At 39.9% G+C, this 27867-nt stretch overlaps 1 protein-coding gene across 5 annotated transcripts; it reads right to left on the reverse strand.

Annotated features, from left to right (window-relative positions):
- Positions 1-261: 261 nt before the first annotated feature.
- FAM204A (family with sequence similarity 204 member A) lies at positions 262-20565 on the reverse strand. Of its 5 annotated transcripts, XM_015572677.1 has the most exons (9): positions 20479-20516; positions 17708-17816; positions 15058-15299; positions 14456-14543; positions 14287-14317; positions 14006-14105; positions 9864-9953; positions 1364-1470; positions 262-1070 (listed from the first exon to the last, which is right to left on the reverse strand). In XM_015572677.1, the coding sequence occupies exons 3-9, from the start codon at positions 15289-15291 to the stop codon at positions 1019-1021; spliced, it is 702 nt and encodes a 233-aa protein (XP_015428163.1). In that variant the 5' UTR covers positions 15292-15299; positions 17708-17816; positions 20479-20516; the 3' UTR covers positions 262-1018. The 5 variants fall into 5 exon arrangements, with proteins under 5 accessions (XP_015428163.1, XP_006754960.2, XP_015428159.1 ...); XM_006754897.2 differs by lacking the exon at positions 17708-17816 and having other exon boundaries at positions 20479-20565; XM_015572673.1 differs by lacking the exons at positions 17708-17816; positions 20479-20516 and adding an exon at positions 20234-20445 and having other exon boundaries at positions 15058-15306.
- Between the last annotated feature and the right edge of the window lie 7302 nt (positions 20566-27867).

Below are 27867 nucleotides of genomic sequence, written 5' to 3' on the forward strand. Positions count from 1 at the left end.
GAGGAAGTGTGCAGCTCTGTATCTCTACCGAGCCCCGAGAAGGGAGGCACCACAATACCAGAGGCCTGCCAGACTCCAAACCTCCGGCTGTGGTCATGTCAACAGCTGGCCATACCGTTTCTCAAAGGCCCTGCTAGCGAGGACTCTGACACACACACAATGAGGTCTACTTCCCATGCACCAACCCTCTTTCAGCTCATTAATGCACCCACCTTTTAAGGAAAACTGGGGGAGAGGAGTGAGAACAACCCAACCACGTTCTTAGAAGGTTCCAAGTTATATTGTCTTGAGTTACAACATTCTAATGTAATTATACCATTTTCGCTTCTAGGAATCATCTCATAATATAAGGAATGACATGGCTGGGCTGAGATATTTAGGAAGACGTTTCCAGCAAGAGCTGAATTTCAATCATCCTCCAAACACTACATGCTGTCTTTGTTTTATTGAGATATTTTATCTGAAGGCACTAAAACCAACCAATTGCTTTTATTATGTTACTGTCAAGTATCAACTCCACTGCACCCAATAAAGAACCAATCATTACTCTTAAAACATTACGATGAAGTCATTTGTAAAGACTATCAATGGAGACTTTCTTACACTTATGACGAATCCATTATAAACAAAAATGCCAATCTTGAAAACACAATTCCAGAATGAGTCCAGTTCCACTGAGGACAGATAACAAAGTACAAGGAGCTTAAAGGCTATGCTATACCAAACGGATGAAAAGTGAAATCGATTACACTGCAGGTCTCTATAAATAAATAAATAAAGCCGATCTTTCCCCTGTACGTGGACTCAGACTCCTGTACCAACAGAACACTCCGGTCCATTCACCTCAATGGGCTGAACTCTTTAGAAAAGGGCTGATGATCACCCTCCAAGTGTTATGCTTATTTTTTCTTTCTTGTTCTATCCATTTCCTGACATCTTTAACATAAGCAGGGATATCTTCAGTCTTCTGAGCAATTGAAGACTTAGGAATAGACACACTGTCCTGAACTCTGGCAAGTTACATGTAGCCCATGTTGCTTTTGGTTTCCCATCTCTTCTTTGCTTCAAATCTAAAATGAAGAACATAAACATCTCAATTTATTTCTAAAATATGTCACCAAAGTAACATGTTCACTAAGTGCCAAAGTAAAATAAACTTAAACGTTCACATACTCCACTGATGACAAAACACACATCAAACAGGATGAAGAAATGCCTCCTCATTTACAATCTGACACACATCAGCACGCGTACGAAGAAGACAATGAGTAGCAATTACACACACCGGACCCATAAAGCGTGTCACAGGATGTGTCCATTTCTAGGAAGCTGGTGGCGTCACCACTAAAAGCCGTAAACTTACCCCCACGCAAGTTTCTTCTTTTTTCGAGCAGCCTGTGAATTTTCAGCTTCCTTTTTGGCTTTTACAAATTTATGGCAGGCAATCGCTTTGGCGATTTTTACACCAAGCTAAGAATTAGAAAGAAGAAAAAGAACATGAAAAGTGGAAATAAATATTCCAGCTAATCAGAGACCGCAAACACTTGAGGACTTGAGGGAAGAAAGCTGTGCCCAGAAATGAGAAATCCCTATGCTCCGGGCACCTTGAGCAGCCAACTTAGGGCTCCCCTAAGGTGGCCACTGCCTCCCAGAACCCGCACTGGGCCCGGCTCCTGGGGGGAAATGCTCCCCAAACTGAGGCCCCTCGAGGGACCGCAACAGCCTGCCGTCATAAACGCAGCTCGCTCCCCATGACTGAGATGTACTCTGGTCTCTCTACATTCACCAAAGGGTAAAACACAGAACTCCGTATTTTTCTACTTAACTATATTCCTATGCATTATCTATCAAATGTAAATTCTGCCAAGTAAACTCCCCAACAAAAGTACCACTCAGCTAGTTTATCTTGTATTTAAATTGAGATTATACGTTTTGAGAATGAAATAAAAATGACCCAAAACATATTTGCCATGTACCATTAACCATGTGACCAAGTTATTTTCTAAAACTGTTATATCAATGTTGTGTACCTTCATGTGCTTAAAATAAATGCGTCCCTTATTCTTGAGGAGACTATGAAGAGTGGGAATATGTGGACGTGAGGAAGAATAACAAGATCTTCTGTGGAAGAGAGTTGAGAGGAAGCTCATTTCCCAGGCAGGTTGACTAACCCGAGTTCCAGAAGATAAAGGAATATCGTGATATGTTTCAGTATTACAAACAAATAATACAGGCCAACAGGAATCCCCCTTCCCGCTTGTAAAAAGAAAAATGCATCTTCATACCCAAGTAAACATCACAAAAGCTTGGTCAATAGTTTTTATATTAAAAAACGGTTTCGGGTCATCAGATAACCATAGCGACACAATGTGGGAAGAAAAAAATTTTTAATGAATAAAAATCCATACAGAATTTCTTGTATGTGTAGCCAAAGTATCAGCATTTTCCATATAGAACATCCAATATTTTGCTGCATTTTAATTAAGGTGTCTAAACATTATCACAAAGAACTGCAAATTGGTCAGAGCAAGCGGTAAGGAAAATTAAGCTCTAAAGGCTTTTTATCACCATATTTCAGGAACCAAGGGTGTAAAATGTTCTAATTTGGGATATATTAAAAGCCATAAAAGGTCTTTCAAAAAGATTAATGGTACTTTGCTTGGATTTAAGATAAGGGCTTTAGCTGGTTGGAAAAGCAGGGCCCTGGCTGGACCCTTGAGGCATTCATCTTTACAGCCACTTGGAAGATTTGTAAAAGCGTCTGCATAACCTCAAGCAAATGCTCCGCGACATTTTTTTAATTCCTTTCAATTTTACAGGTTTAGCATGTGTAAATCATACTGGGTTGTAAAATAGATATAATGGCACATCTTGTAACATAGTCGAGATTTTTAAAAGACAAACCTTCACCATCAAGTTAAGTTTTTCTTGCTAAACCTTGCCATTCTAGAGTTTGCTGATAATCATTTGAAGGATCTGATTCAAACAGCTTAATCTAACCCAACTGTAAAAACTTCTTATCCGTTCCATAAAATATTTTACTCATCTCAAAATTACCAGCCTGTAACAGATTTATAAAGTTTTCCTCCCTTTTGAATACTTTCAAGGCACTTACTTAAAAATACCAATTATCATACTTTACCTTTTTATGAAATAATAGGTCTCTATGAAAAATATTTATGCCATTCTCTTTTGTTCTTTAATTAAATGAAAACAGATGTTTTCTGAAGTAAAGCGGAACCATTACTGGAGTACTTAAAGTGTCAAGGTCTTTAATTTTTATATCAGTTTGGTCGACAATTCCTGATTGTCTTTACTCAAGCTCAACATTAATGTCAAGCAAGTTACCTAGGAGACGAAAGAGATCAAAGAGACAAAAACCCCTCCAATGTCTGATTAATCAAGTCTGCAAACAGCTTATTTCTTTTAGCCTGCATGCAAGTATGAAAATGAGATTCTGGGAGCCGAACACTGTGCAGATTTGTTCATTCTTATCAGAACAAAGCCAGCGGCAGCTTATTTCATGGATCATTGGCACTGTCATCAGCGCTACACAGAACGGGTGACAGCTCCTCATTTTGAGGCTTGAACAAAATTAGCAAAAAGTCGGCACAAATTAGCCTCTCATCTTTTTGGTAATATGACATTATTCATTTACTTTTTATCCAATTTTTAATTTTTTCCTTGTCAGCTATCCCTTTCTAGTCTCTTCCATGGCATCCTAAAGTGCCGCCTTATAAACAAGCAGAGAAACAGCCAAAGTTGAAATAACATGCAAAGTTCAAAAAGCAAATAAGGGGGGAAAAGCACTTACAATGATTTATAACACTTCGTTTTTTTATATAGCTTTCAAAACTTTGCACTAATATTGACAAACAGCTTAGAATGCCATGCAGTTAGAGAGTTTTAGAAAACTGGTAGTTCATTTCAATAAAGACGATGACGTGGCTAATTAAATATGGTGTGTGCGCTGGTAAATTCCCGATGTCTGCATCGGGATTGGTGCCGTCCTCTCCAGGGTCATACCTGGGATGCTGGAGCTCTGGTAACAGCACACAGGCTACACCATAGCTAGTCATTTAAACTCAGACTTTAAATCAAATCATTTCCTCTCTATTCAAAAAATAGCCTCATTTCATTGTCATCTAAAAATGTGCACGCACAGCTTTGCAAGTTTGTGTACCACATCTGTCTATGTGCATGCACAACTGCACAAACACCTATTATTTAATACCTACACCTTCATATCAACTAACCCAAATAGTTTTTATTTCTAAGTATAACCCAACAAATCCTGTTTTTAAAACACATCATAAAGATCTATTATACACAAATATCATATATATTGTGTGTATGTCTGTGTGTCTATGATTCACCTTGCAATAGTTAAAAAATGTATTTGGCCCGTGATATGTGAGAAGATTTACTTTGATTCATATAATCAACTTCGATTTCATAGTGCAATAGCTTATATAACACCTGTTTTAATGATGACTATTAAGGCTTCGAATTATAAGTAGATTACAGTACTCCAAAGGAGGGAGAAAAGATGTTATACTATTGAAATTACTTCTGGAAATAGACATTTATATTCAAACAACTTATCCATTCATAAGGGGGAAAAAAGCATTAAAAAATTAACCATAAGCTGTTAGATGCTTTACACATTCCCCATAAGAAAGACAGTTTTTTTAAAAAGAACTGTAGTGCTGTTTTCAGCAATTTCTTTATCTCTGTTCTTCTAAGTAAGAAAGCTTATTAACAAGCTTTGAACTTAAAATCACATTTACAATAATGTGCCATCAACAGTTTTATAAGCTAATTAGAAAAAGATTAATTAATGACTGGCTGCTAATAAAATGGCAATCATGAAGAAAGAAACCGAGGGTGCTAAGCTTCAACTACCACCAATTAAGAGCTAATTACAAACAAATTATATATGTGTTTTGCTGTGGGCTTTAATTTACTAAAATGGTTTTAATTAAAAGAGAAAACATGCTGATTAATTGAACTGCAGAAAAAATCTACAGTATAAACTGTGCTTTGTCTGTCTCTTTAATTAGACTTGTAACATCTGAAATCTTTTTTTAAGGTTTTTTAAAAGCACAGATAAACATAATGGAAAGGGAGCATAAGGAACACCATTCTAGGTGATCATCCACTCATACATCAAAGGTTAAAACATCCTCAATGCGATAAATCTAAGCAAGCGAGGAGAACCCACACTCAGTACCATTTTTGCTTTTCCCATGTCAAAATGCTCCAACTTCAAGGCTGCACACAATGTTTCAGTGAGAATGAACATATGCTGAACCTCAATGTAAAGGAACTCAATGAAGTCTTGCCTTACCTGCACAGGAAGTTTATTTTTCATATCTTGTGCTAATTATTCATCTATGTGAGATAACTGAATGACTTCTAAAAACTGAGAACAAGGCTTCAAAAGTATTAAAATCACCATTTAAAAGCCTCCCATTCTATGCGCAGACTACAAAACGATACACAGACGAACATTTAAATTAAAAAGCCACTAAGACAACCAAAGTTAATGAAAGTGAGTCAGTTCTAGATGATCCTTGACAGACACATACCCCGCAGGGGGCTGAGAGTGAACCTGCCCAGGAAGCTGATCACACTGCTGACCAGCTGACGGAAGCCTACGGACCGAGGAGGGGGAGCTCTCCTCTCCCGGGAGCCCTGTGTCCTTTCCCACTGCTACTCGGGGAAATGTACACACAGAAAACGGCCCTAAGCTCTACTGTCTAACTGCAAAGAGAAAAAAAAAAAAAGACAGAAGGAAGAGTAGTACAATTTCAAAGAAGGCCATAAAATATATTTAGCAGGCATTAATGACTTTATAATGAAATAATGTATTCTTCATATAAACCCCTGGTACTAGATTAACAGAATGATGTCATTTCTACAAAAATAAAATAATGAAATGGAGATATTTAATTTTAAATTCTTTATACAAATGAGTAATATTTAATGCACTTTTACTTTGTTTACACAATCTTCAGTGGCTAGAAATCACAATAATTAAGAAAATGCGAAGTATCTGCCATTCTTCATAAGGTCACAGGTTCTTAACAGTAGCTCACTGGAATATATGTTCAGCTTCATATCGAATTATTTTACTTTGGAAACATGGTTGAGATATTTCTACCCATTCACAAAAATAGGAAGAAACTAATTCTGCTCTCTGTATTATAGAATTAAAGGTTTAGAACCACAACATTGCCTTCATTGTAGTATGTCTTTCAGGTCAGGTTCCTTCACGTGATGTGAACACCTTCCCTAAAATGTTAGAGCTCTGAAAATAGCACTGATGGGAAGTGACTTTAAACTCACCAAGTTTGGCAGTATTTCTATTCCAAAAATGTAAACAAATGTTTCCATTCTGAACTCTAGATATGATAATGCTTCATGTGCCTTGATAGCTAAACCTATCAAAATTATTTGGGAAGAGGTGGGGGTTTTTTTTGGGGGGGGGGGAGAGTCTCAAAGAGGGGGCAGTAATTCAAGCTCTTATTCCATCAAGACATGGCACGTACATCACCATAAAACTGAACCAGAATGAAAAGGGTGAACTGTAGCCAGAATCCTCACAGGGAAACGAAGCCTAACAGTGAGCTGTCCTGGGAAAACTCTGGAAGCTGGAACAAGCACTCTGGCATCCGAAGCATTTCTGATGAAGGACCACTTCTTAGATGTTCATACAAAATGCAAAAACTATCCTTAATGTATACATGCCCCTCTTCAATTAGAATGCCTTCAGATTTTCTAGAAAACTGCTCTAAAAACAGAGTTTTATGCTCCAAATTAATAACCTGCCTAAATTTAAGACAGCACTTAATGTGTTTAAGCTAGGAAAAAATATAACTCAATCAATTCAAACGTTTTTTTTTTAAAGGCCATTCCTACCTTTGTTATTTTAAATATTAACAAACTATTATTATTTCAACATTAACTTACCTATGTTTTAGAATCCAAACATTTAAGTAGTCTATTTTAAAAACTAGTAATATAGTATTTTTGTCTATTAAAAAGTAGTATTAAAACGGGATATTTTTATCATTTTTACTGTGAGAACTTGATTACGTTCTAAAAAAATACTATATCCAACAGCACTAATGGTGGAAGTCACTGCCTTTGTCCTGCATTCATAAACTCGAGCAAAAAGCTTTAAAATATAAACAGTTTATATCATTACTCCAAATGAAGGTTTTAGGCCTTAGCAAAGATGTGGATACCAATACCTTGCAAAATTAGTACAGATACGTGTGTGTGTATGTGTGTATGTGTGTGTGTGTGTGTGTGTATATAAATAATATTTTTAAAAAACAACTTTTGAAACAGTTTCATCAGTACGACACAAACCCAAGTATATTTTTCACTTCATCTCTCCTCCAAAGTTGTAGGGAGCCCCAAAGCAACATTACCACATGGCAAAACCAGAGGCAACAGCACAACCTAGGCTCTGAACACTGAACCTGTTTCTATGCAAATTCAGATCGCAGACATCCTTCCGGTCACCATTAACCGCAGGCAGTGATGGCGAACCTATGACACGCGTGCCAGAGGTGACACGCGAACTCATTGTTTTGGTTGATTTTTCTTTGCTAAATGGCATTTAAATATATAAAATAAATATCAAAAATATAAGTCTTTGTTTTACTATGGTTGCAAATATCAAAAAATTTCTATATGTGACACGGCACCAGAGTTAAGTTAGCGTTTTTCAAAATGCTTCCCTTAGGTACTAGGGGAAGGTGATTCTGGAGAAAAAGTGCTTGCTGTGTCACAACCACAGGGTACCGACAGCCTTATTTTGGCATATTTTTGAGGAACTGTATTCAAGGCCCATCCCCAAACATTGTTTTACTTTTGGCTTCATTTTTCTCAGTACTGGTCCTACCCAATTGGTTTCACAGGCTTATAAATGTTAAACATCAAAAATTAGTTTCACTTCTTACGGTTAGCAAAGGCTACAGAACGCTGGGATCTGTGCCTCTGAGCAAGGCTTTATCAGCTGGCCCCAGTCACTGCCTCTTGAAAAAAGAAAATGCTCCTGATTAGAAACCAACATACCTGATCTCCAAAAGGGTGCTCACCACGCATGTACACATTTAATTACACAGGGTTTCTGTCCCAACTCACAGTTACCTCCTTCTCAAAATCCCCTCTCTCACCTCCACGGTGTTTGACAGCAAAGGGATAAATATAAAAAATTAAATCTCAAACTAAACTATTTATTAAGAAATTCCATCTTGACTACTTTATTCTTCATGGGCACTTAATTAAGATAGCATCAGTATCTTTCCAATGTCTGTGTCTGAACAGCAAACACCTTCCAGATGTTTTCCCACTTAGACAAAGACAAGAACAGGACTCAAATTATTGTCTTCTTTTCATGAGAATCCTCAACCCACACTAAATAAATTTATTGTAGTAGAACAAAGCATTATATTTGTATGACTGTAAAAAGGGCACTTGAGAAAAATGTTTACTATCCTTACAAATGCTGAAAATACCATGTATTCCTATAGCAATCGCATTTGTCGTGTGACAGAAAATAGCCCTTAAAATGGAAAACACCTAATCTGTACGGTACAATTCCCACTTCTAAAACAGCAGTATGACAAAGCAAAACACAGAACGAGAAACCGAATACCCTCCAAGGAAACACATTTATTTCTGAAGCCTCCAAGGCACACGTCTGTGCAGCCTCACGGGCAGCGTCGCAGCAGAGAAAGGAAAGCTCACGAGGAAAACGGGTGGGGCAGACAAGGTGGAGTTAACAGGCAGCTGCTGCCTGCCACCAGCCACAGGTGACCCGTCTCCTCCCAGGGCATCATTTAAGCTTCAGGAAAGAAAGATAACCTCTAAATCCCTAAGCCTCACTACTGGACATAAAAATACAAACCTCACAAAATACTTATAGCTGGCAGCCAAAAATAGAAAACAAACAAATGGCCATCGATAGTAGATTTTTGACATCTAATGATGTAAGAGTGAAATAGTATTTCCATAGAAAAATTTATTAAAATAGCAATTTCATCACTCGTCTCAGTTAGAAAATGCTCACCTGTAGGTGAGTAAGAAAGAACAGTATACACGGCCAACAGTTTACACAGATGCCTGACGATGCTGCCCACATACTCAAACCCCATGGAGCAGTTACAGCTTGAGAATAAAATGAAGAAAGGGGAGAGATGCTAAAAGTGAAAGCTATAGTAGCAAGGACAAAAAATTTTTACAGAACAATAGCAACAACAACACATATGCCAACATGAGCTCTTTACTCTACGTGTGCCCTTGCCTAGCAACACCTGGCAGTGATTCCCCCAGAAGGTGCAAGTCAGAATCTTCCAGAAGCCTGGTACTTGGAAAAAGAATATTCAATATATCTATTAGTTTTATACTATAAACTATACCTTTAAAAAAAAAAAGACTGAAAATTCTTTAGGGCTGAGGGAAATGTGCAGTATATGAAATAAGAATGCGTTCTGGGGAGCAAGTGTTAGAAAAACATTGAGAGATGTGGCATTACAACACAGAGAGAGTTAAACTGAGGTAATGATGCAAACAGGAGAAGAAAGCTAGCAGCTAGCCTTTTCATCATAAGGGGCAAAAAGGTCTCTGAACTAGGTAAAATCATGCAGTATTTCCACCGTAAGTTTTAGACTTAATTTAAAAACATTAAAAACAAAGATATTTGTAAATAAATGGCAGAACAAGAGGGAAGAAAATGGACTGGAAGGAAAATCGTAGGTCAAAAATCTGAATACTGAACTTACTTATGATCATAAAAAATGTACATTCATTTTAGAAAATTTGGAAATAAGAAAGGTTTGACTTACCTCTCGGGTAGCGAGCTGATTGCTGAGCTCCTCGGCCTTCTCAATATTCCACTCTTCCACAGCCTGGTCTATTCTCTTTTCAAGGCCCGACTAGAAAGAAACAAAACCTGGAACTTAAAGGCAGGAAAGAAAGGCAAACACACATTCGCTGGCGAAGACGATGCAGCAGGCTACAGTTTGAGAACCACTGACCTCAGCAATGCCTTCCGTTCCCTCCAACATCTTACCTTGTTTAGGCTTTCCCAACCATTTCTCTCGACTACTTTCACATCTAGGTGCTTCAGCAATGTCAGAGAAAGTCAAATAACTCAATCCACTGGCTTCGCTAAAAGCCATTTATCCAATTCGGCAGGGTGGGCTCTCAATTCTGCCCCTGACAGGCTCCACAGTCCTCTGACACTGTTACATACATGTCTTTCCCATTATTCCAAATACCCTCCACCCCCACCCCCTTCCTTTTCAGACTGTAACTCTACCCCCACTTTACAGGAGCCGGAGAAGGGAGAGAAAAGAAGAACCAAGGATATATATGTCCTTTCTACAATCTACCTCTCATCCACCTCAAAAAAGTTATCTTCAGGTATTCTGTTCTTCATTCCTTCCTGCCCCCAGGAAAGAATCATCTCCCTGGCAAGACTAAGCCCACCTCCTGTGCTCACCACAACCCACCTGCTGTCATGCTACCCAGAACCTTGCTCTTTAAACTTTCTACCCCATCTTTCTTTCATCCTACAAGCAAGCTTGTCCTCCCCGTTCTGGACCGGGGACTAGATGGGATGACTCAGCCTCTTTCCTCAAACTGATTTCTTCTTATGTTAGTACCACTTCTCTCTCTTCTAAAACACTCTTCTCAGTTGCCCTGATGTCATCTCATTCCTTAACCCTCTAAGCCACAGAGGCTATGGCAGCCGTGGGCAAACTATGGCCCGTGGGCCAGATCCGGCCCGTTTGAAATGAGTAAAACTAAAAAAAAAAAAAAGACCGTCCCCTTTTATGTAATGATGTTACTTTGAATTTATATTAGTTCACACAAACACTCCATCCATGCTTTTGTTCCGGCCCTCCGGTCCAGTTTAAGAACCCATTGTGGCCCTCGAGTCAAAAAGTTTGCCCACCCCTGATCTATGGTCACAGGAGACACCAACTGTTGTCCTTTTACCTGAGCATCTTTTATGTTAACTACATCCCCGTTCTATCGCCCCCAAATATCTATCTTCAATCTCCTTTGAAGTCCCTTATCTCTTGTTGCCCCTTAGAGACAGTACTCCTGCGATTTGTGACTGACCCCTTCTTCTTAGTCTTATTTCACACCGTAATTCAATCCTAGGCCTTCAATTAATTCTTATAAGCTGCTTTGGATCTCTATATAATTTAAAGCATCTGACCTTTCACCTTATCAAGATCTACAGCTCCAGCTACTTCCTAGTTATCTTCATATTGAGGGTAGCGTCCTCCCTTTTTTAATTATGTCTAAAAACAAGTTCCTCACTCCCGCCGGCTTCTCCTTTAGAGCTAACTACCCTATCAGTCACCCCTGATAAAATCCGCAGTCAGCTTCAATGCCTCCAATTCTGTGCTCTTAATTTAACTGTTTTGTAGTGTCTCTCATTTCTCCTTTCTGTGCTTCTTCAGGGCGTCATAATCTCGTTTGAAAGATTATAACCATCTCCAAACTGGTCTTCTATCTTTCTTAAGCGGATACCATGTCATTATCCAGCTTAAAACAATACCACTTTCTTACTCCTTTTGAATAGCACCCAATTCCCTTCATAATAGGATCTCAGTACCTGTACCTGGAATATTTTAATTAATATTTCTTTTTATAGTCAAAATAAACTATTTTCATTTAAGAAATACTAAAACAATGGCCTCTCCTTCCTACATAGAACATTAGGTAACTCCTCAAATGCCACGGAGATATGTGAAAACAAAACATTAATATCAAACTTTAATTTTCCCTGCATCACAAATTCTGGGGTAGCCTGACACCTCAACCTAGACCTGCTCTCCAGTCTTTCACCTCAGCAACCTGGTCTAACAGCAGCCATTCTTGAGCCTGTCCTGCGTATTCCACATGGCAGCTCTGCTGTGTCCGTCCAATCAGGTAGGCTTCCTGAGACAGGGATCATCTGGGTGCCACATTCCCTTACTCCAGACGTAGAATAACACAGGTCAGCGCGCAGAGAGGAATCCAACCTATTTTTCCACCAATGCCCAAGAATAAACCAGTGGTCTGTTTATTCAGTCAACTTGCTACTTCCCTTTGGCTACCATGGATGGGTCACAGCTTACAAGTTAATGTCACAAAGGGGGAAACAAGAACATTCCCCTCTTCTAGAAACTTGTATGAACTGCTGAGCTTAAAAATACACTTTTCACTTAAAAATAAATCATCTAAAATTATACATGTATCTCTTCACCATCAATCAACCTCCATTACCCAGCCATTTGGAGCAGTGTCTACGGGAGATGGCATAATATAGTAGAAAAAACAATGGATTAGGAGTGGTCACAGCTCTGGATAAATGAGGTACTTAATTCTTAAGTGTCTGTTTCATTAAAGAAAACCAGTTATTGGCTTGGAAATCCTAGAATTCCACTTACATGTTCAACTTTTTTTTAGCACTTTTAGAAGATATTAACATTCCAAATGCTTACATTAGTACAAAATCATCCTTAGGTAAACACTTCCATCGCCTAGCACCATAAGCTAATAGCACTTGACAAAGAGCATGGCTGGTGAGGTCACAGTCCAGCTCCTCTACTTGACAAAGCTGGAAGCACAAGTTCACACGTAAAATTCTGTTGTGTGAGTTCCTAATGCACATGCCCTCAATGATGCAACACCACCCAATGGGTGAAAATCAGGTTTTTCATGAGAAATACTGATTGATCAGAAAATGGCAATGATCTCCATGCACACAGTCATCTATAGCAATGACCACGAAGGAGGCACACACAAGGTGCAGTGTACCTGCGCTTCACCAGGCAGGGCCCTGTGCTCCAGCCCTACCGCTCAGTGGTCTGTTTTCATGCTGCTGCAATCTGTCCATCATTCCTGCATGTGAACATGTACGTTCCTCATGCATTCAAACCTCTACTCAGTATCAGTCATCTATACAAAGACCGACAACTCCCAAATGTGTTTCTACAGCTGGCTCTCCTCCAAGCTCCTGCCTCGTTTTACCAACAGTCTATTCTCTCCCTGCTGGCTGAGATCACCCACGCCCCACACTGAACTCTGGAGGCCCCACTCTAAACCTTCTCCCCTCCCAAGCTTTCCCATCTTCATAACTATTATCTTTATGCTTAAGGTAAAATCGTGAATGGCTCTTTCCGTCCTTATTCTCCAAATCCTCCCCACTACCTCGCAAACAATCCAGCGGCAAATCCTGTCAATTCTACTTCTGCCGTATACCTCCAATCCTTCCACTGTTCTCCTTATTCAGCAGCACCATTCTTGTTCAAGATGACCTCATGCCTAGAAGGGTCTCCTAACTGCTCTCTTCTCACCTACTTTTGCTGCCCCGCAGTCCATTCTCCACATAATAGCAATCTTTTTAAACATAATTTAGATCATGTCACTCCTTTTAACTGAAAACCCCTGAATGACTCTCAACTGCATTGTCACTAAAACCCAACTCCTTTCTCTGCCCCTGAAGGTCCTAGAGTTTGCTCCCTACTTGCCGGCCTCTCCAATCTCATCTTGGGCCCCCTCCTTCTCACTAACTGCACTCCAGCCACGCTGACCTTAGTGGCTCCAATGTCCGATGATGAACGACTCTGTCCTCCCTAAGACCGCTATCCAGGCTCTCACTCTGCACTAGCATTCCTTATTTAGATGGTTCCTTCCCTCCTTCAGGTCTCAGTGAAATGGCATCTTCTGAGAAAGGCCTTCCCTGACCACAAGCTAAAGTGGGGCCTCCATTTGAATTTCTTCACAATACCCCATTCATTTCCTTCTTAACAGTTTTTGTTAATGATTTGTAACTATACATTTACTTCTTTATCTAGCACCTTGTTTGGCACATAGAAGGCATTTTAATAGTCACTTAATGAGAACCAGCTTTGGCAATGTTAATTACAAACATTTTCTACTGAGGAATATAAGATGCAATAAAAAAAAATCAACAACACTTTACCTTCTCAATTTTTTTCTTTTTAACAGGGGGTTCAAACCTGTCATTGACTCCAAAATACTGAGTAAGTTCCTTCAACTGGGTTTCACTTGGGGACTGTTCACTATAAAAAGATAAACAACACGTTTTGCACTAAATGTACTCATTTTTATTTTTACTGTTTTTAATTGGTTACTACAATTATATTACAACAACTAGTTCTTACATTTCAGAGGTAATTAATTTATTTGTACAAAGTCTACAAATACTAACTAGAACAGACAAATATTTTCAATTCCACCTACCTATGGGATTCTTCTTCGTTCTTCAATTTACCTGAAAAGAGTTCACAGTGTTAACAGCTAAGTATTTAGTTGTTATTTCAAAATTACATTTATTAAAAATTAATGAGCTCAGTTAGTTGCAGTTTAACATTAGCACTATTGACAATTACTCTGAATTCAAGCAAAATACCTTTTCTGGAGCGTTTTCTTTTTTTCCTTCTGAATCTTGAAGATGAGATTTTCTGTTCAGAATGTTTTTTATGCAATTCTTGAAATTTCTACATAAAAGTAAAAAAAAAGCAAATATATTTTGAAGCAACACATCAAAAACTAACAAGTAATAGAACTATTATATTCTAGTATTTATAAACACATATTTAAGTTCTTCTTGAGATACTATATTCTCCAAGGCTCTTTCACAACCTGAGTTTTCATCTTACTTTATTTCTAAATATTTCTAGATAAGTCAAACTGATAATCTGAGAGTAAACTTCAATGACTCATAGATAACAAAAAGATAAATTAAGATAGAAATTCCTCCTGTATCATGTTAGGCAAAGTAGCTAATCTTACTAAATGTTTTCTTCCCCTATTTATGAAAAACAAAACAAAAATGAAAGCAAATATCTGAATGGCCAATGGGATGACTACAGACCCACCTGGTAATAAAAGAATTCTGGGTGAATTTTCCTACCTATTACCTCCTAAGAACATGCACACTCTGACCATGGCAGAGACATACAGGCATGTACAAACACAGGCTATACTAGGAACACATCAGAGAAAACCTACGTTCCATGTATGTAAGGGAACTCCAGGAGGACACTCTTCATATGCATTTACATTCGCCTCTGCTTCAGTGTTTGGTCCGTCTGCAGGGAAATCTGTGATCTCTGTTTCTGTAATGGTCCTATCTTCTTCATCTTCCTGTAAGTTAGGTCCAGAGTTCTCTATTGTGTCTTCATCTTCAGAATTCAACTCAACATCACTTTCATTTAGGCCAGGAGGTAGCAGCCCACTCCACATCTTTTCTTCTAAGGGGAAAAGGGCGAATTTAGACCAATTTAAAGTAGGCATGCAAAGAATTTTAAAACCATTAAATGACATCCCAGAGTCTAATAAATATACCTATAGTTTGGGAACAGTCCAGCTAAACTTTTTAAAAATCTATAATGGGATATGCCCTCCATAATAAAATTAAAGTTTGCCTGTATAAAAAAAAGTGTAAAGCAGTTTAGCAAGTTGTTACAAAATACATCTATAGGTGAATGACCTAAGAATGTAGGACCTTGATTCTCTATTATATGCATAATTTTGCCTTAAAAAGAGGAAATCCAGTAAAAGCATCCATTGCTCGAGAATGGTAAGAACCTAACAATATGCCCTGCAGGCCATGTAAGACCTGTATTACTATAGTTCAAGCTATACCAACTACAGAAGAAAACAAAATTGAATGTTTCACCCGTATTGGGATATATAAAACTTTCAGGGGACTTACTAAGGAGCAGGAAAACAATTATTCAAAAAGAAATTTTTTAAGCTGTACAAGTAGTTTGAGGAAAGTGTGACGGTGAAAAGGATATCCTAGATTAAAATTTTATACTATTTGCTAAGCTAATATTAAATGGAATATAGTCCTAACATTTTAACAAAAACATACTATATTTGCTAAACTAATAGCTATACTGTCCATCTGTAGAACCATTAGCTAGTGTTTAATAAAAACAATGTTTAAAAATTGGAGTTGTAGTCAATTTGTTCCAATTAAGATAACTGAGTGCATTTTCCCTATCATGGCACAGTCTATTTTAGAATACACATTGAGCCCAATCCACTTTGCTTAAAAGTTGCCTGAAACAGAGACGTTGGTTGTAGTGCTCATGATTACTATCAACCTGAAGGAATAAAATGAATAGAAATCTTTTCTGCTAAGTTTTCTACCCCGTATTGTGATTAATTAACCTAGTAACAAAGCCACCACCATTAATCTCTGAGACAAAGACATCATGGGCTTTTCCATACTCTGAATAATGGATTCCTAGTAACTTTAAGGACCTCCTCCCAAATCCAAAGAATCAGATCTTACTTTCTGCCACTCTGGTCCAGACTCATCAGCTGTTCGCTCTCAGAAACATCCTCACCAAAATAATCTCTCGACTTTTTAAGAGGAAGGGTCTGACATATAACTGCTCCCATTGTAATCCTGTGTCTACCATATACTAGTAGTATATGGAAATCATTTTTAATACCTCCGTTTTTTCATCTGTAATAATAAGGCATACAGGCTTATTCTGAGGATTAAATGAGATAAAACCATGAAAACATTCAACAGTATTTAGGAGGTTCTAGGGGCTCAATCAGTGCTAAGTTCTTTTCTGCTATTATTCCTGTGGCTATGTACATTTTGATCATTTCTATCACGGATGGCAGCATTCATTCATAAGGTTGTTTTGAAGTTTCTCATGTTTGAAGTGTATTCGCTTAACAATTGATGCAAATCATTGACTTCCCTGATTTCCACAGGCTGACATGAAGTTTCTATAAAAAATGTAGGTGTCTGGTTTTCTGAATAGAGCAACAGACCCAGAAACAAATCAGCATGAAGATAATGGGGCTTAAGCTTCAAGGCTCATTTGCACAAGATACTATACCTAATTTTATATTTAGAATATGTATTCCTTGTTTTTAGAGACCCAAAATTACATAGGCTCCCAACCCCAGGAAACCTGGATGCACCCCTACACCAGCCTGAGGACTTGAAAAGCTGGAATGGAGGTCATCTTGAGACGCTCTATTAGCACAAAGGACATCATATAAAATACACCAATATTAAAAAACTGATGTGATGTTATTAGTAAAAATATTTCTACTCTTCTGAAAAGCAGGGCGAGGGGAGCAATGATAAGTTCCATCATCCCTGGGATACTGGCACATAACATACCTCATGCTCATTTTCCATTTCAGGATTTAAGTGTAGTAACAAATTTCAAATACAGCTTTGGCATAACGGGTTCTTCTATGCTTGAAACCACCATTTCTTTTCCCTATCCACAGTACCTTTTGCATGCCCTCTGTGTGCCAGGCACTCAAGACATGGGACAGCAGTGTACAAAAGGCAAAAATGCCTAACTGCATGGAGCCGACATTCTACACAGATAACTCACTGAGGAGCCTGAAAGCGGAGCGGCCCCACGGCCAGAAGCTCGACTGTAAATTGGCCAGTATGGAATGGCAGCTTGTGACATGCCTGTGGGCTCATGTTCGAAAACACTGTTTTCCATTCATGGCATAGACATGTCTTTCATCCATTTCCAATGTACTGCGTTAGGCCTCATGTTATTTCTGTTTTGGCTATTCTGATTCTCTCGTTCTTTGGATCGTCTCTCCCGCCACATCTATCAGTGTATATTCCTTTATTTTAAAGCAGATCACTCCAAATTATCTTTTCAATGTGAAAATTACTCAGTCGTTCCCAGGAGACGTGGCATACCAGGAAACTGGAAACTTAAGTTTTTTTAGTGCACATTCTAGCCAGATCTAAACAACAGTTCCTGTATTAATACAAAACCTATCAGTTTTAAGTCTGTAATTAAAACAATTTTTAATTCAATCATTTTTGTCCTCCCCACCCGCCCCCAAAAAAAGATGCAAATGATTCAGAAGCCACTTTTACCCTATGGTTTTAAATATCACCTTCTTCATCTCATACACTCTCTACTTCTGAAGTTAAGATGATTTTCCTTTCCACAATTATTCTTTTAAAAAATTCTGTGTATACTACACAGAACACAGCTTTAGTCCTGGGCTGATACAATTTACTATGAACTGAAAATATTTATGTATCATTCTAGTCTGAATGATTGGGTTTTCTTTTGCCCTTGAAAACCAGCATAGTCACTATTTATTTAGCGCACTTGGCAGATCGCAATGCATCAAGAACATGACACAGTTCAGCAATTCCCAATCTAAGGTTTTTATAAAGTTTTATGAAGATAGTAATGGAGGTCTCTAAGCTAATTTCAATATTCAAAGCCCAATATTTTTCCCCCCTCAAACAATATCAGCCACATCTACATGAGGAGACTTAAAATCAATGAAGCTTTATTCACCACATATTCGTTGATCAGAAGGTCTGATTGGTAGCTACAGACCTGATTTTTATTTTTTTTTAAAACACACCACTAATGAATATACATTAATAGACACAATCTTTCAAAACATGGCACCCAGGGAGATATCAAATTATAATAAAAGGCGTTTGGGGTTGTGAAAGGATGGGGAACAGCTGGCACAGGGGAAAGACTTGGTTTTGAATGTCAAAGACGGGTTCCTGTTCTGAACAACATAATTGTGGGCAAGACAATGCATTTTGCCTGGTCTCCATTTTTAAGCCATAAAATCAAAGTCTGATCAGATGATCTCTGAGATGTCTTGCAGCTTTCAAATGTTTCCTTATGGACCTTAATATTTTATGTGCCCAAATACTCAGTCACCTCACTCTTTGCTGCACTACTCCATCTCTTCTAGTGAGATGCAATAGTGATTGGCCCTCTCCTCAACCTAGCTGTCACAGCCAAAGCTGATAGTTTTCAGTTAGTGGCACCTCACACAGGACATCCCAAAGACAAGAAAACGCATTATGACAGAAGAAACAGAACCGGGAAAAGGAAACAAAGCAGGTCATTGCTATTCATAATATACAAACGATGGGACAAGCACTGACTTACCACTAATCTCACAACCGCACTTCCACTAGGAATTACTACGTCTTACAAATAAGGTGACTGACTTGCGTAATGCACGGTGATCCACTTATTTTACAAAAATGGAACTCATGACTTCCAATTATAAACTTTTAGAGGACAGAGACAAAGATTTGGAAGTGTCTCAAGAATGACTGTAGCCTATAATCCTAGACTTGCTAAAATTTGATAAAGAAATTTTTCCCCCCACGGTTTAAGTACAGAAAACCATGTAAGATGCTACACTAAACTACATGTATCAAAGTCACATTCTGGTAATGCTGTCACATTTGTAGCCCACCAGGCAGCTGCTTATAATCAAAACCCAAAAGATATAATCCAAGCAGTTAATGAGTAAATGTCTCATATCTCCTGTGACTGGTATTCCAGATTTTCAATGCCATCTTCACCAAATGATAACGTTTTATTTACGGTTTGTACTCAATTAGAAATAATCCCAGGAATCTGAACCTTGTCTGATATGAATTTAACCTTGTATAATAATCATAAGCCACCCCCCACCCACCAATCTGAAGAGGGTGTTAAATAATTTACACGATAATCAGTTTCTATGGCTTGGAATAAGTTACTTAACTAAAACACTTTTAAACATGTATCGTCAACACTATCAACAATCAAGAATTTTTTTAAAAAAGCATGTATCATCAACATTAACGTAAACATGTTTACTTTCATAAAATAAACGTGTGTTCCCTCTTCTCAAAAAGGTAGGAAGTACAAGCGAATCACGGGCCTGCCTTCCGATGTCACCAATCCGATCACCTAGATAAACAAACTGGATGCATGGAGCAGGACTCTGCACGCACACACACGTTTTCATTAAAGAGGGTGCCTGGCTAGGTCAGCCGTGGAAAACACACTTCCTTAGGCCCAAGAACGACGCGCAGTTAGCCAGCAGCACAGCGAGGCTCATTTTAAGCCGGACGCCGCTGGGAAAACACTTACGTTCCCGATGGCAAGAGGGTGGCTCCAGCGAGGGAACCTCTTCCTGCCCGGCCGCCCCGCCCGGAACTCGGCGGGCCTCTAGGGGCAGCGTCACTCCGGTCCCCACACGGGACCCCCGCCCCGGCCGCGCACTAGGTGCCGAAGGTTCCGGCACGGGAGGTCCAGCCGGCGGACACTCCCATGAACTGCAGCTCTTTCCCGGGACACAGCCATGGTAAACGGAATCTGTTTCCTAACCCAAAGCCCCCTCTCCCTCTCACCTGGGCCGGGCAGGGACGGAGAACCCTCTCCAACCCACCGGCTGGGGAAGGCGCTGCGACGCCCCTTCCGGCACTTCGGAGGCCAGGCCGGCCGACGCTCCCGCGGGCCCGGGCCGGGGCGGCTCGGGAGAAAGGCTGTGAGGCGCCTCCACTGGCCCCCTCACTCCCCGAACCGGGGGCTCTTCCAGCCCTCATGCCGGAGCCCGAACAGCCCGGGAGTCAGCCCCACAAGCAGCTCTACTCACCCGTCCGGAGCCAGCCGCCCGGCAGCCATCTTAAGACCCCGTCAACATCGCGCCTTCTCATTGGCTCTGACCTCTCAGCCAATGGGCTGCGGCCGTTCTGGCCTGGCGGTCGCCGTGGCAACCGGCCGCGCTGAGCTCCATGGTGAAATCCACTGAATGGAGCGGTGGGTTTCTTTCCATTTTTCTCTCGCCGTTGTCCCTCTTGCTTCTGGTCGTTCTCCAGGCTTCGTCGGTTCGCCATTCCCTGCCGCACGCCGGTGCTGGCTTAGACTTTGACCTGAGTCCATTCCCGAGGGGAGAGAGTCGCTGCAGGCGCTCTCTAGGCCCTTCTGGGAACGTTGCTATTAGTTCTCCGTTTTCCTCCCTCTCTTCCTTTTCCTTCTCTGCACGTGCTTGTTGAGCAGCCTTCCTTCCGGTCTCTGTGTCGGAGAAAGCGGCCCGCCTCCTGCTCTCCTGGAGCTCACCATCTGGTTATGCCCAGGCCGCTCCCCCAGCAGACTCCGTGGTCTTGGCCCAAAGCTTAGGGGACTTTTCCGAGGCAGCCACTGTTGTAGGCCCCGAGGAGAGGCGTGGGGAGCCTAGAAAATAAACAAGGAAAACCACCAAGAAAAAGGCGCTACTAAGAAAAGAAAACAGAAATGTGATCGTGATGGGAGTGGGGCTACAGTGGGGCCTTGACTTACGAGTTTAATTCGTTCGAGACGGAGCTCGTTAAGGAGCTCGTTAACTCATATTACTCTGTCAACTCAATGCAAAAAATCGGGGTGGAGAGACAGCTGGTGTCTCAAAAAACTCGTTAGTCGGGACACTCGTAAGTCAAGGCCCCACTGTATTTTAGAAGGGCTGCTGTTTTCTGAAACTGTTCGGTAACAGTGATAAGAAGAGGAAGAATATTCCCTATTTTCTAGTGTTGTAACGTTCATGTAAGAAAATACACATAAAGACCTTAACCTAGTACCTGGCCCACAGTAATTCTGTCTTAGGTATTTGTTATCAATAATGCCCTTCTTTGAAACATTGTAAAAATGTATAAAAATGTTGCTTGGCACTCAGTAATATGTCACGATTTAGTATAAACAGATCTTTGAACTTATTAACTATCCAGTGCCTCGCCCCCAGTGTCTCCCAGAGGATGTGCCAGGTTTGTGGAGTCACTTTCTATAACCCCAGAACCAGTGAACCCTGGATTGACAAGCTTGGGCGGCTAAGGTCCGTTTAACGTGCTCACAGCCTCTGATTCTAGAACAGAAGCAGAGCTGAGCCATTTGCAGATCTGTATGAAGCTATCCTGGCTAATGGTGTCTGGCTTCTCAATGGGGTTTTCCCTGAATCCAAAACCTTCCAGAGTTAAGCAGCTAAAGAAAGGACGTGTGTGAAAGCTCTGATGTAGCTCTGGTCTCGGGCCTGTTGATTGCTGTATCAGTCAGCGGGGCCACAGACTGGACGACTTACGCAGCAGTATTTACTTCTCACAGTTCTGATGGTTGGGAAGTCCAAGATCAAGATGCCTGCAAAGTGGGTTCCCTGTGAGTCCTGTCTCCTGGCTTGTGGGGCAGCAGCCATCTTGCTGTGTGCTCACATGATCTCTTCTTTATACATGTTTGGAAAGAGAGAGAGAAAGGGGGAGGTAGGAAGGGAGGGAGAAACAAGGGAAGGGGAAGGGAGGGAAGGAGAGAGAAGAGAGGGACAGGAGGAAAGAGAGGAGAGGGAGAGGAGAGGAGCTCCAGGGCTATCTGCTATCTCCTGTCTCTCCTACCTCCTGTCTCTTCTCATGAGGAGACTAATCCTATCAGGGCCCCACTCTCATGGCCTTACATAACCTTAATTCCTTAGAGTCCCCAACCCCAAATACAGCCACACTGGGGGGTTAGGGTTTCAACATATGAATTATATCCTTACACAAACATTCAGTCCATAAAATTGCCAATGGTGGAAGAGTGGCCAGAATGGGGAAAGAGCACAGAGGGGAGAAGACCTGGAGTAGGAAAAAAGTGACGTTGGCCTGTTTAAGAACCTTCTAGAATGTTTCCACATAAATTCCATCAAAGTATAACAGTTTTTTAGTACATATAAATGTGCAAAATAGAGGGGGAATAGAAGCACTCCAAAACCCTACAAACACCGGATTTCACACCAAAGTCCCAGTCCTACTCCAAAATAGGTGTTTTAAATTTTTCTCTATTAATTTGAGAATTCTCAAACATCTGATTGTTTACCTACGACATTTTTTGGGTTCCTGTAATAAATGTAAATAGCTCAGACTTTTCTTCTGGCTCAGAACATTATTGTTTTGCCAGTTTTCTGGGGGAACTGTCAGTCATTTGATTTATTTTAATCAATAAATATACCTTCCCTCCAGCAAATTCCTGCCCTGGAAATCTGCCAGGCCATGCATTTTGTGAATGAAATACTTGTATTTGGTGAGATTTCCATGAAACATAGAATTATTGAATACCTTTTACTAAATCATACTGAATGCGACGCGGCTAGTGAATTTGAACTTGAATTGTGTTGCATCTGGCACTGATTTCAAACATGTAAGTTTCACCTAAATTATCAAACGTATCTTAAAAATCATAAAGCAGTTTTTCTTTGCCAAGAAATATTACAGTTTCTGAATAGTTTGTCCTTATATTTCGTCATTTTTTTCTTAGTGTAGAGATTACAAGTCACACTCATGTTATAAAAGATTAATTGTGGAGGTCTTTTCTGGTGGCTGCTAAATCTCTGATTGATGAAAATTTTCCCAAATATAATGAAATCCCTTAACTATTCCTCAGCTGGAAAAAGTGAATACAACCTTGTTGAATATATAATAAATGTCTTTCTTGCTGAAACTGAGAAAGAGAATAAATGAATTTCCGTCTGTACCAAATGCCTTATTTTCTGCATTGAAGAAAACGTGGTGTAGTGACTTATAAAAAAGAACAGAAACAAGGGAGTTCTGAATTTTAGGAATGGTGTGAGAACGTCTCCTCTGGATCTATTTTTTTAAATTTGCAAACCGTAGCATCTATAAACAATGTTAGCCTCAGAGGAATATGTTAAACAACTAGCACTGACATCAAAAAGAGTTAACATTTGAGGAAACGACATTCCTATAATATAGGACGTTGCCAAAGAAAAGCATTTTTTTCATTGGTCATGTCCAGTGCTAATATCATAAAATCTTATGAAGTAATTACTGCTGTATCCATTTTACATATAAGGAAATTAAAGCTTCTAGAGTTCAAGGGGGAAACTTGCCTAGGGTCCCATAACCAAGTCACAAGCAGAACCGGACTGTTAACCTCATGCTCCTTCTGCTGTCACCCACTGACCTACTTTTAAGATAAAGTTCCCAGCACAGTACAGTCAAGAATGTATGGACATCAAGATTACCCTGGGATGTATACCCAGTGGGAGCTCAGGAAAAGAGCGGCCTGGGGAGCAAAATGTGCCTTCCCTCTCCAACCCCTCGAATGAGCAAATCCTATCAGGGGAAACTCTTCAGTCATTCCTCCTCTGATACATTGAAATCTGTGTTGGTCTCCCTTTTCCTGGTCTTCCACAGCAGCCCAGGGCCTGATTCATTTCTCTAAATAAAGGAAGACATGTAAAGCTTTTAACATAGAGCCTGGCACTTACCGACTAATGATCAATAAATATTAGTTTCCTTTCATTGTACATAAAAACGAAGGAGTGTGTGTGTGTGTGTGTGTGTGTGTGTGCATAGAGGATTTTGGGAGCAGGAAAAATACTCTTCAAGTAACTGTAATGATAGATTCACATCAACATACGTTTTTTTCCAAGCTCAAAGAGTATACAACACCAAGAGTGAACCCTAAGGTAAACAATGGACTTCGGGTGATTATGATTGTCAATGTGGGTTTATAAATTATAACAAATGTACCACTCTGATGAGAGAGAGCCATAATATGTGGAGATAGTAAATGTATGGAAAATCTCTACCATCTCAATTTTGCTGTGAACCTAAAACTGCCCTAAAAATAAAGTTTTTTAAAAAATCATAAAAACAATAATTCATTACATGTGAAAATTATGTGAAACCCAAAATGTAGTATCCATAAATGAAGTTCTATTGGAGCTTACAGAAAACAACAACTGAGGACATAAATGTTGATAGGTTATCAGATTAATATGTCAGTAACGTTGTGGTCCTTACCATATGCCCAGTGCTCAGCACTTGGCTAAGCTTGCAAGAGAACACACATGAAGTTTATGAACTGGCCTACCAAGGAGTTTGTAGTCTGAGATATGTAATGTGGACATAGATGGTACATTTTACACCGTAAGTACTAAAATTGTGAGGACCATGATGTAAGTACAACTATAGATCCTAAGAATGGAAAAGGAAGCTAAATGGAATTTAGCACAAGCTATTTCCTTTGCCTGGAATAACTTTCTCTCTTATACCTTTGAACTTCGTTTCATCCTTCAAAACCTAGATCAAATCTTACCTCCTGAGTTAAACCTTTCCTGATTCGTGAAATTCTTCTCTATGCCTTCATGACAGTTGATTCAGGACCGTGGGGCTCTGTTCATTGATTACAAGTTTTTTCTCTGTTCTTCAGATGATGTCATCTTCAAGTTCTCTCTCTTTTTTGCCATATCCACGCTATTGTTGAGGCATGCAGTAAATTTTTTATTTTATGCCATTTTGTTTTTCAGTTCTATAATTTCTATTGAGTTCTATTTTATAGTTTTTGTCTCTTGCCTGAAGTTTCCTATGTTTTCATTATATTTTCCTTTTAATCCTTAAGCATAACTATTTTTAAATCCTTATCTTTGATTCCAACATTGGGGTAATCTCAGGTTTAGCATCCATTGATTTTTTTTTCTCTTGAAAAGATTCATGTTTTCCTGTTTCTTTATATGACAAGAAATTTTGGATTTCATCCTGGAAATTGTGAATAATATGTTATAGAAATTCAAGATTCTATTATATTTCTCCAAAGAACATTCACTCCATTTTACAGCAGGCAGTTCATTGGCTGAGCCCAAAGTATCAGCTCTGTCTCCCTGTGGGATGGAGCAGTTCAAATCTTAAAGTTTAGTTATTTTAGCATTAGCTGGGCTGCTTGGCGTCTATTCTTCACTGTTCACGGGTCATCCAGACATTAGGGCATAGTTTATATGTAGGGGTTTTTTACCCTCATTTTGTATATGAGGAGAGAGAGAGAGAGAGAGAGAGAGAGAGAGAGAGAGAGAGAGAGAATATAAGGACAAGGAAAGGAACCAGATCTTTCATATGGCATTCAATAATTCTACAACTAAAATATTCCTAACCACCAAACACTTGGATCTAAGTCGCAGCATTTGATGGTCACTGGGAACGTTTTTGCCAGAATTTGTCAAAATGAAGATAACCCTGGAGTGAAAGTGCAGGAAGCTGTTAGCCAGCTACACTGCTTTGTGTCTAAATGATGGGCAGAGATTGCCAGGCAGAGAGCTTTAACTGGGAAGGAAGAGGAGGAAGCCACAGGGCATCCAGGAGGAAGGGGCGGGGCCAGGCTGGGAGGAGGGGAGGAATCCCTATTGAGGGTAGTTGAGGCCCAGAAAACCAGCTTCACGGTTTTGTGGTCTTGGTCTTGCTAGAACCAAACCTGCATTTGAAAATCATAATGTAGATGAGACAATTAGGTGAACACACTGTGTGGCCAGAGTAGATGCTGACAAAGTATATTTGGTTTTTATTCACTAAAGGACACATGGTACTTTATGTGAGATTAGATGTTAAGAGCTGTACATCGGGCTCTGCCAAATATTAACTCAGGTTCCCTGCAGGTGAAAGTTTCAGATTTTAAAATGATGTATTAAATTGTTCTCTGGGTTGCTGTTCCTCCAATACTATATGACATCCTAACTGCCAGAGTGTGTAATGCCGCGAGTACTCTGTGGCTAGGAGTTAAGCACGGAGTGGGAAAGGTCTCAGGTTGGATCTTAGGCATGCCCTGTCCACATGGAATACTGAATTAAGTTAATATATGGGGCCCTAGCTGGTTTTGCTCAGTGGATAGAGCATCAGCCTGTGGACTAAAGGGTCCCGGGTTCAATTCCAGTCAGGGCACATGCCCTGGTTTCGGGCTCGATCCCTACTGGGGGTGCCTGCAGGAGGCAGTCAATCAATGATTCTCTCTCATCATTGATGTTTGTATCTCTCCCTTCCTTTCTGAAATCAATAAAAATTAAAAATTTTAAGTTAATATGTGGGTACTTTCTTTCTGATAAACTGAAAAACCTCATTGCCAAGAAATTGTTTTGACTTTTAATCAGAGGATGCTATAGTTAAGATGTGTTGTCTCTTAGAATTGAAACTTATTTTTACTTATTCTGTGACACTACAGAAAAAACTGAAATATATACACTGCATTTTTTTTAAAAAAGGTAGACTATTATAAACTCTCCTGAAGCAAAATATTTGCTTTATGTAAATAGCCTTCTCAAGTAATAAATAATTAAGGGACCTTAAAATAAAATAATGTATGAAGCCCTGAATTTCTACCCAAAAAGGTTTCCAATGATTTACCTTTGGAAATTATCTGTCTTTAAGGGGAAACACTGAAAATACAACAAAGTCCTAAGTGAGGACTAAGGGGCAAGAATTGAAGAGCCCTTGGTTCTAAGCGTCACGAAGACCTAGGTGCTAATTTCCCCTCCCAGGCACGTTGCTTAACCTCCCAGACCTTTGCTGTTCTCCTCTGTGAAACAGGAATAAGACCTCCTGCTCTGCCTGCTTTCCCGGTGACTGTGAAGACCAAGTGCAGAGGCAGCAACGGATGGAAATGAAGCAGCACCGTGGGACACCCGCGCAGAGAAGGGACGGTGGAGTCTGGCACAAGGCCCCAGCCTTCAGACTGCGCCTGACACCCTTGCACCTCGCCGTGCTGTTTAACGAAAGGTTGTTTTGGAAGGTGGTAGGTACAGAGAGTCCACGAGAGCTAAGGCTGGATGAGAACTTGAGGGAAGCGGGGTGGAAGGAGCGAAGGGCTCAGCGCCTGAAACTCTAGGTGTCATCCACTCTAGAGGAAGACAGCAGATAACATTCCTACAACAGGTGAAGTTGGTGACTTAGGGGCAAACGGGGCAGGCCCCCTGTCCTAGAACCCCTGGTGGGAATGGGTTAAAGAGGGCATGTAAATAGAAAACTAATTTATAAAAATAGGTTCTAGAGACACTAGCAAAGGCTATGACCGGGTGGTAGGACTGTTGGTGAGAATATGTGTGATTTTTCTTCTTTTTGTTTATCTATACTTTCTGATTCTTCCCTAACGAGAAAGTATTATTTTCACAATAAAAATGTCTTCTGTAGACAGTAAATACAGATTTTAAATTTTGCATTATATGTAGAAAAGGGAACCTATTTTTTTTCCCCAGTTGCTAGGCACA

The sequence above is a fragment of the Myotis davidii genome, unplaced genomic scaffold, assembly GCF_000327345.1.
Source record: "Myotis davidii unplaced genomic scaffold, ASM32734v1 scaffold72, whole genome shotgun sequence".
NCBI lineage: Eukaryota > Metazoa > Chordata > Mammalia > Chiroptera > Vespertilionidae > Myotis > Myotis davidii.